Here is a 10319-nt window from a genome sequence, read left to right as displayed (position 1 = left end):
GTCGGGAGCCATTTTTCTTTGTCGGGGAGTGTGTGACCCACACAAAGTGTGTGATCACAATTTTATGTTTATATTTAATATCATTTTAGAAACCTGTTTAACAATGGACAGCAGGGGGCAGTAGATGGCAGGGTAGCACTGCCGTGAAGGTTTTTTTTATGATTTGCGTCTGCCATAAACGACTGACGTGGAGACGGAGCTGCCGTTGGCTTGCCATTGATTCTGGCAAGACCCGCCAAACGAGCAGCAAAGAATTTGGTTGTTCATCATTTCTCCTGTTTTGCAGGTCAGTTGTGTGTACATATTGTCACAAGTGTTATTAATATCAACGGTAGTGTTGTGTCACGATGTCCTAGTGTTTGAATTGGTGTTGGACATTGTTTATTGTCTTCAATGCCGCGTAGAAGACTGCCTCATTGCTGTGTGTAATGGCGGTCGCTATTTTAATGTAGCATAACTGAGCTCTCTGATCAAAGTGAATGCAAGTAAATGCAATTGTTTACAGCTCCTGTACATTTTGTGCTTATATATTTTCTGGGTTTATATCCTAAGTATTTTGTGTGTGTGTTATGTATTATCTGTATGTGTTCTATGGTCAGAGTTAATACATACATGCTTGTTGGATGCTAATGCTAGCACAGATTACCTTTAAAGACCTGGGAAGGTATTTAAAAGGGTTTGATTACAACATCGATATCTGAATAGAGAAATTCTTATTTTAAGTCATGGTGTTTATTTCAAATATATTGAAGACATGAATATATATGTTTATATTGAAGACAGAAAATGGCATTAACAATTGTGTGTGTGTTGTGTCAAATGGTTAAGGGCAATAACAATTGTGTGTGTGCCAAATGAATAATAAATTCTGGCAAGACCCACCAAACAAGCAGCAAATAATTTGGTTGTTCATAATTTCTCCTGTTTTGCAGGAATATTATCTGTTATCGCGCCCTGCATAGCGGGGCCTGTTACACACAGATAAGGAGCCCTACTAATGTTATTTATTATAATAATATACATAATTTGCTTTTTACTTCTCATTTAAATTGTATTGTGTGTATTTATATGCATTGACTTCGTTCCTCACTGCTAGATCCTGTGATTATATTATTTATACTTGTATTATATTGTATTTCTGTCCTCCTGCTGTTCGCACAGATAAGGAACCCCTCGTTATGGATGACATTGCGTACGACAGTGAGAGCGAGAGGAATGCTGACCCCTGCACCTCCGCCAGCTGCATGTGGGCGAAATCTGCAGATGGGAAGATCTACGTGCCGTATGTCATCGCCTCGCACTACGGTACGAGACTAAATCAAGTTTTATCTGCAAAGGAGTAGCAGAGGTAGGAAGTAACTAAGTAGATTTACTCAAGTACTGTATTTAAGCACCATTTTGAGGTACTTGTACTTTAGTATTTCCATTTGTTGCTACTTTGTCCTTCTACTCCACTACAGTTCAGAGGTAAATGGTGTACTTTTACTCCTCTACATGTTTTTAAAGGTGGGGTAGGTAATTTTGGAGAAACCAGCTCGAGTGCGCTAGAATTTAAAAATACACAACCGGAAGAAATCTGCCACTTCCTTACAGAGCCCCTCCTCCAACACACACGAACGCGCACATGACCAATGAGGGCACGAGATAAGTTTGTGCACAGATTGAAGGCTGACAGGCAGGTAGGCCATCCAGTTATTTTCATTGCTATCGGGATGTTAAGAGCATTCCATGGAATATAACAAAAAGTGTATCTCGAGCCGGTTTCTCAAACTTACCTACCCCACCTTTAATACCTTTAGTTACTTGTTCCACCTGGAGTAAATTCACAAGCTACCCTGCAGTATACAAAGTCATTCAAACTAGCTGCACCTTTACCAGCTTTGATAACACTTTAATGATCAATCATTATAAAACATATCGTATATATTATTCTGAAATGGACCAATCTGTACAATGACTACTTTTACTGTCGCTACTTTAACTATATTTTGATGATAATACTTTTCTACTTTTACTTGAGTAACATTTTAACACAGGACTTTTACTGAAACAGTATTCCTACACTCTGGTACTTCTACTTTTACTCAAGTACAAGATCTGAGTACTTCTCCTTTTACTCAAGTACAAGTTCTGAGTACTTTTACTCAAGTTCAAGATCTGAGTATTTTTTATGTAATATGTATTATTTAGCAGACCATTCACATGCACACAAACCTCCAGAACACACTACAGGAAAGGGGAAACCCCAAAAGCATAACAGTGCCTCTTTAATACTTCTTCCACTACATGCACTCAGTCAGTCAGACAGTTCAATGTCAGTGAGTTCTTTTTGTGCTCTCGTTTTTTAAAGGTCAAAGTCAGTAAGGCATCTATCAACAGTCTTTAACCTGTTAGACCCCAAGCCTGTTTTTCAGGTCTCAGGCTCGAAAATGACATTCCCAGAACAAATGACCATATCTTCCCTTCTAAAAGGGGAAAATTAATAATCTTTTTTCTCAAAGTAATGATAAACCTGCGAGTTGGATGTAGAAAAGTCAGAATCAATATAGATGTTTTTTATTTTAAAGAAAATTCAGATTGAACATAGAAAAAAACTGTAAATTATAGTGTCCGTACAAACATTCTTTTTTACTTATAGTGAAAACTACCCTTGGATGATGGTAAGGTAGACTAAAAGCAGTGTTTCCCACAGATCTGAAATATACTTGGGGGGGTGGTGGTAGCAGGGGGTGGGGGGGGGGTTGAGGTGACGTGCAACAACATTAACCTTTCTGTTGGTCGCTTGTTAGCAGACCCTTCACGCGATGGCAGAGTGAACAGGTACAGGCAGGGCCCATAGTGAAAGCCCTATAGTTTAAATCTACTACCCACAAATACACATATGGACATGGGTTACTATTTAAAAAAAAATTCTAAATGTATTTAGGAACCTATCCATGTAATTTTAAGTGGGGGTAGACCTCAAATCCTCTAGGGGGGTCCGGGGGCATGCTCCCCCGGTAAGATTTTAATTTTAATTTTAATTTTGAAGTTTAATGCATCTGGTGCATTTTGAGAGGAAAATAAAGAGACTAGATTTATGGAAACACCTATATGAAACAGAACTGTATACATTTCAATAATCATAAAATCATGGCCATAACCAATAACATACCATTTCCAATATGAAAAACACTGAAACTTGTTTATTTATTTATTTTTGTTTCATTTCTAGTTGTGAGTGTGTCTGTGCTCCTGAACCAGCCTCACCTGTCTCCCTCCTCTCCTCCCTTCTCCTCTTTGAGGCAGCAGCAAAGACTAGTTTTAGCTCTCAACAAGTTTTAAAAGTGTATCTTACCTTTTTCCCCCTAGTTAACTTTAAAAAAAATGTTTTTAATTCATGCATATGTTACTAATCACTCCCCCCTCAAATGGAAATATGTGTTTACATAAATGGTGACCAAACCGTTTGAGACCCACTGAGAACTTAGACTAAGTTATTATCTAAACACTCAGAGAGTCCTTTACCTCACCTGAGCTGAGGTTATCCCGAGCTTGAATGACACACAGAGACCAATCAAGGGCTCTGATTTATGATCTGTATGACAGTGGCCATGTCGGCAGGCCACATCATGTAGACAGCCAGTCACCCTGTGTGAGGCAGGCCACTTAACAGGCCAGGCCATCGGGAAGCCTCCTGAATCTTCAGTCGTCTCTTCTGGATCATCTTCTGAATTTCAGCCTCTGTCTTCCCCAGCTCAGCCTTCTTTCCTTCATATTCTTCTTTCAGAGGAACAACATCATGTGTCTTGTGGTCTGAATAGGTGCAGTGGATGCAGACACACACCTGGTCGGTCTGACAGAACAGCTCCAGCAGTTTATCGTGCTTCACACACATCCTGCTTTCCAGGTTCTCCACAGGGTCGATCAGTTGATGTTTCTTCAGGCCTGACCTTGTCAGGTGAGGCTCCAGGTGAGTCTCACAGTAGGACTCCAGACACATCATGCAGGACTTCAGGGCCTTCAGTCTGGTTCCAGTGCAGACGTCACAGGGAACTTCTCCTGGTTTGACAACGTGTTGCTCTGAGCTGCTGCTGCTGGCTTTCAACTGAGCAGCCATCTCAGAGATGAAAGTGTTGACCCGCAGCTCAGTGAATTGTCCGACCGGCCCACTTCGGTACCGGCCCACCTGGAAAACTCCCGGTATTCCCAATGGCCAGTCCGCCCCTGCTAGGACTACAAGTAGCCTGGACAGGTGAGGAACATTAAGAATTTACGTATTTTCGGGTAAGTTCGAATTATCAAAATATGAAAAAAAGTCTAATTCTGAGAAAAAGTGAAATTGTGAGAAAAAAGTCAAAATCTGCAAAAAAGTTTGAATTCTGAGAAAAAAGTTATAAAATATGAGAAAATAATCCAATTAGGAGGAAAAGTGAAAATTATGAAAAAAAAGTCAAATTCTGTGAAAAAGTTATTAAACTAGAGTACATTAGAACATACTCATCAGTATTTTATGTGTTTTTATGCATCTCATCAAGGTGAACCATATGTGATCAGATTCTGAAACATTAACAATGTGTACAATGTACTTCCCCAGTTGAATACATTTATTACATTTAGTGAGAGTGACTCTTTCTGAAGAAAATCAAATGTTTGTTCTACTCAGTGTGATTGACAGGAGAGATGATCAGAGGGGCAGAGTTTTTACCACCTTAATTAGGACTGGGACCAAAGTATGGGTAGAGTTTCTCTTTGAAGCAGCAGCCAGTGAAGGAGTAGATCAGAGCTGCAGCATCAACATCATAAAAGGAGACCAGACCCTCCTCATAATCCACAAACACCCCCACCTTCTCAGGCTGAGACTTCAGAGAGAGACGGACTCCAGGGTCAGCAAAAGCTTTGTACTCATTTTCATTCCTCAACACTATCGTCCAGTAACCTTTCTGAGGAGACCCTGTGATGAGTCCCTTCCTGTTGATCGACTCTCTGGCCACTCCTAAATCCCACCCAGTCTTCCCTTTAACCTGAACCTCGTAATAAAATCTTCCTGAAGAGAAACTCTGCTTTGCTAAAACACAAGGACACTTATCAAATCTCTTTGGATTGTTTGGGAGATTCTTCTTCACATCACTGTCTTTCACTTGTTTTCCATCATCAGACAGGATGAGTGTGGGATGTGCTGTATCAGGATCAAGAGTCACCTCCACCTCATACTGCTGGACCCTCTTCAGCTCGAGCAGCTTCTTCATCTGTTTACTGAGCGTCTCCTCCAGCTGAGTCACAGCTCTCCTCACAGTCCCCTCATATGAAGGACGGACCCTGACTTCTGTCCAGTTCTTGGTGGGTGGAGCAGCGTTCAGGGACGTGAAGCTTTGGAGGAGGTGGAGCTGGTCTTCAGAGCGTGAGAGCTGCTCCACCTCAGAGCTTCTCTTCTTCAGCTCTTCTTCTTAAAAAATGTTGAATAGTCCAACCCATCTCTTCTTTTATTATTTTTCTTAATAAAGCAGCTAAATGAAGTTATTACAGCGACGGAATGAATAAACAGTTGACAAATAATAATGATAGATAATATTTAAATGCATAACATTGATAAGAGTGAAACCAGGATTAAAACAGGTCCCAAGCTCTCAAAGAAATGCAAAATATACAATTTACCTACACTGCCTTATGGGCCTTTTTCTCATTTACACAATAAATATGTCTTCATAATAATGAGATAGATCAGATTTGTTTTGGTGACTGAACCGACTCGTTTAGGAGCATTTGAGTCTCAATGGTTTCTAAATGTTTAATATATATACAAGCTAATAATAATGAAGCCTCTGTGCTCTTAATGTTTCCAGGTATGCCTTCAGCGGGAACAATATGCCCACCATGGTGCCGATCCCCAACGCCAACGTAGAGTTCGGCACGGCCAATCAGATGAGCAGGAACGACATCAGCAGACTGAACACGCTGTACAAATGTTGAAAGGTAAGAAAACACACGCTGGGTTCCCTTCATTCATCTGTTTTCAGGGCAAAGGAAAGTGTGTTTGTTGCCTTTAACGTGTTTCTTCTGTTCCAACAGGTGGTGAAGAAACCCTGAGGACATGGGGCCATTTTACACATCAAACCTGCTCTTTATAGCACAGTCTGAGAAAGTGTGTTGATAATAAATCTTCAAACATGTTCAATGAAGTGTATTTTGTAGTTTGTGCACTTGTAAACACTTTTGTACTTCAGAAAATGTTCCTGATTTTTAAAGTCTACTACCTAAGATTGACGAAAGATGTGAAGAAGAGGTGAAAGATGTGTAAAAGCTGCAGAATCTCTTATGTATGAACTCAAACTCGTATTAATTTAAGTGTCTGTGTTTCAAATGTCAGCATCAAAACAAACGTAACTTACCAAAAGCACAAAATGGTGCATAAAGGTATATATTATGTAATTGGAAAAGCATCATAAATAATTTGTTGATTTTGTATTTAAAGGTCCCCTATTATACTGTTTTTCATCAATATATTATAGGTCTCAGATATATACAGAACCTGTCTCTGATTGGCTGAAACACCAAACAGATCATTGCAGCATCCCATAATCCCCTCTGTTTCAGCCCTGTTTCCAAAGTGCTGATTCTCTGTCTGTTACTTTAGATGAAAATAAGGAGCCCCTCCCCACGCCCCTCTGAGAGAGATTTGGTGAAAAAGAACACTGGTGCTCTAGGAGGAGATTCAGGTGATAAGGTGGGGGGGGGGGGGTTACCTTGGTTGCTGATTGGCTAATGGTTACACAAGCCAAAACATCGTGATGACATCATAAAGTGGCCAAAATCTGATCCGCTCATTTTCAGACAGGTTTTTATATAAATGGATCAGGACAAAAAGAGAGAATCTTTGTTCCTGAAACTTTCAGAGTCTCTTTACACAGAGGGGACACATGTTGATGAAGAAGAGACATGAAGAAGAGGGGACACATGTTGATGTAGAAGAGACATGAAGAAGAGGGGACACATGTTGATGTAGAGGAGACATGAAGAAGAGGGGACACATGTTGATGTAGAGGAGACATGAAGAAGAGGGGACACATGTTGATGTAGAAGAGACATGAAGAAGAGGGGACACATGTTGATGTAGAGGAGACATGAAGAAGAGGGGACACATGTTGATGTAGAAGAGACATGAACAAGTGGGTTTTGCATAATAGGTCCCCTTTAAGTAATTGTTAAGTAACTGAAGCTGCCAAAATAATTGTGGTCGAGTCAAAAGTATATATATTTGGAGTTGTACAGAAGATGATTAGTGCCACAACTGAAATATTTTGTTGAGATCTGACCAAAAGTGATTTTTTTTTCTCCAAATTCTGACTTTCGTTTTTTAAAGAATCACACTTTTGGTCAGATTTCAATTTCCCCCAAATAAATTCAGACATACAGATGGAGCGTCTTATTTTGGACAGTTTAAAAGGCGAGGGTCGTGATTGGTTCGTGCACGGTCCGTGATGGCCGGCCGGCCCCCAGTCTGACTTGATACCGCCCCCGTGATAAATAAATGTAATTATTGTGAAGCCAGCTGCAATGGATCATTGATCCACCAGGGGGTGCAGTGGGGTTCCACACTGGAGTCATGTGTGGAGTCTTGTACAGTATGTCTGGTACTAATGTATAGCGGATCTTTGTTAAGATCCATATGTCACGGATAGGATCATAGTCTGTGCTAAATAAGACATGCAATCATTTACAAAACATCACCATGTTGTTATTTAACAAAATAATGTTGTTTAGTCGAAAAAAACGAACGAGCCGGCTCTCCCGATTTTTAATCCTAATTTAATCATCATTGTTTATGTTTGCCGAATTGACATGAAATCACTGACAAATATGAATATTCTGTATTCAACTTCATAGAAACGATCAGGATGGGTGTTATTTTTCCCGTGTATTACATGGCCACATTCTCAACAAAGTTACGTAACGAAACATTCTGTATTCCTTGCTTACTTCCTTAAACCTTTTCTCCTCCTTATCTCTTTCATGACTTTTTATTTACAGTTGACTGTATTCAACTTCATTAAAATGTTATTAACGTGCCTAAACTCAGTAATTCACTAAAAATTACTGATCCCTCCGCGTCGCGTCGCGGAGGGATCTTGATCACTGGGTATTATTTTTCCCCATAATGACCAAGTCGCTGTAAATTATCCCGCTTATTACATGGCCACATTCTCAACAAAGTAACGACATGACTCCCAATATTAATTAAAATGCTTTTATGGATTTACAAAATATTTTTATTGATTTAAAAAATAGTTGTATGTATTGATTTAAATGTACATGCATCCGCTAAGAAAAATAGTTCGTTGTTACCGTTTTTTAAACAGTCAGAATGAAACGGCAGCTCTCAGCTGTGTGTTTACACTCCTAATGGCCCATCACAGCTCTCCCCCGTCGCACCTTCTAACAGAACCCCCCCCCCCCCCCCCCCCCCCCCCCCACATATCAAATCCCAATTTAACTGCTCTGGAGCAGAAATGAAAGAGTTTTAAAAATGTTTACGTTTTGGTAAGTTTTTAGGGAAATGTTGTAATATTGCAACGTTGGCCTTAGGTGGGAGCAGAATTTCTGTATTTCTACTCACATTGTCTGAATAAATATATTGAACAACTAAGGGTTCATTTGCAGGATTGATTGCACTCATATTTGTTATGAATAATCATTTATCAAATAGTAAGTTGCTTTGGATAAAAGCGTCAGCTAAATGCAATTTATGAAAGCCTCACTCAGGATTTTTTTAACAAGTGTTTTTCGACAATGTCAATTTCACTTTCCACTATGTCCACTGTTGATTTTCACAACCAATGGCAGAACTTTATTGAGGCCTGTAATTAGTCAACTACAGGTCTCTTGGGTCAGTCTTTTCTTCCAAAAAGCTTGTGAAAAGATGTTAAGTTAACAGGTATTCACTCAGAGGGGGGTCGGTGATTTATTGCTCTTGGGGCATTAAAAACAAGATTTTAACTTTAGTTTTTTATATAATATCTGCATTTTCTCTTGTGAAAAACTAAGTCTTAGTTTGGCCATAGTTATTTAATATATAGCGCCATCTCCTGGTTAAACCCTGAAATTGGAGAATAGTGGGAGGGCTTAAAGCTCCCATGTCATGCTTTTCCGGTTATTACCCGTCCCCTTGTGTGTTATGAAGGTTTTTATGCATGTAAACGGTGTGCAGAGTCAAAACCCTCAAAGTACACCCTGTAGCGAGTAAAACTCTAACACAGAAAATACCTCCCCAAAACGCCTCGTTGGAGATACGTCACTGCCCATTTGATTCTTCCGGGTACCGCCTGATGTCATGCGGTACCCGGAACGAAATGGACCAATCCCGAAGAGCTATGGCCACACCAGCAGCGGCGTGTTCCTCCTCCAGAGGTTCGAAGAACCGGCATTTCACAGACGAAAGCTTCCAAAACATTGCCCAGTTTGAGGCCGGATATGCACAGCTTGTTTGGACCGTTTGGAGCAGGGGAAGATCTGGGTATACAACCTGTAAGTTTGCATTGTTATTTGTGTATTTATCAAACAAGACTGTTTAAATGTGTAAACTGTGTTGGACTGCTAAGCCATTGACACAGTGCTAACTGTGCTAACTAAGTTGCTAGAGTTTCCATATATCAACTCTAATATCAGCAGATGGCCTTGCATACATGTTTGTCATGGCAGGAGAATGTCTGCAGTCACACACACGGAATACTCATACAGTATGCTCCGGGTGATTTACCGTACATTGTGACAGTACATATACTGCATGTAGCTAATGAGGCTAGCTGTATGCTAGCGCAAAACAATGTATTCATGCAAGTTACATTGTATGGTAGCAGAATACCCGTATACGATTGCAATTATAAACACGTTATTGCTAGCCTAATATGAACCACTAGCTTTTGTTCATAGTAGTTTTATTACACTGCATTATAGTTGCCTTTCCTCCAAGCTAACGTTCATATCGTGTTAGCTACCAAGGTAAACAAAGCTAGGTTAGCATATTAGCAGGCAAGCTGTTCATTACACAACTACTACTAACGAATCTAAAACAACTAAGTTTCTCTAATATTTTGTGATTTGCATTTGATTTCGTCCAGCCAGATCCTGGCGGACAATCCATGACGGGGAAGGGACTTCTACTGAGGCCTCGTGCTAAAAGGCACCGCACCGACTGTGCGCAGGCAAGATGCGAGGAGGAGGAATGGATGATATACCGTGTGTATATATGTATATTTATGTTCATTTTGTACATTTCTAAAAATAAAGTTTAATGGAAATACTTAGTAGGCCTATCCTTTCTTCCCTGAATTCATATATAGCAA

General features: G+C 40.0%; 1 protein-coding gene across 1 annotated transcript in view; it reads left to right on the top strand.

Moving 5' to 3' along the window:
- The first annotated feature begins 228 nt into the window (after positions 1-228).
- Positions 229-10319, top strand: part of LOC117479172 (high choriolytic enzyme 1-like) — a 28344-nt gene continuing 18253 nt past the window's right edge. Inside the window, exons 1-2 of the mRNA XM_034126179.1 lie at positions 229-286; positions 1162-1305. Coding sequence (XP_033982070.1) covers positions 1179-1305 — 127 coding nt within the window. The 5' untranslated portion in view covers positions 229-286; positions 1162-1178. The remainder of the gene's footprint in view (positions 287-1161; positions 1306-10319) is intronic.

Source organism: Trematomus bernacchii, unplaced genomic scaffold, assembly GCF_902827165.1.
Source record: "Trematomus bernacchii unplaced genomic scaffold, fTreBer1.1, whole genome shotgun sequence".
Taxonomy (NCBI): Eukaryota; Metazoa; Chordata; class Actinopteri; order Perciformes; family Nototheniidae; genus Trematomus; species Trematomus bernacchii.
Note: the sequence above shows the minus strand (reverse complement) of the source record. Positions and strands in the feature narration are given on the sequence as shown.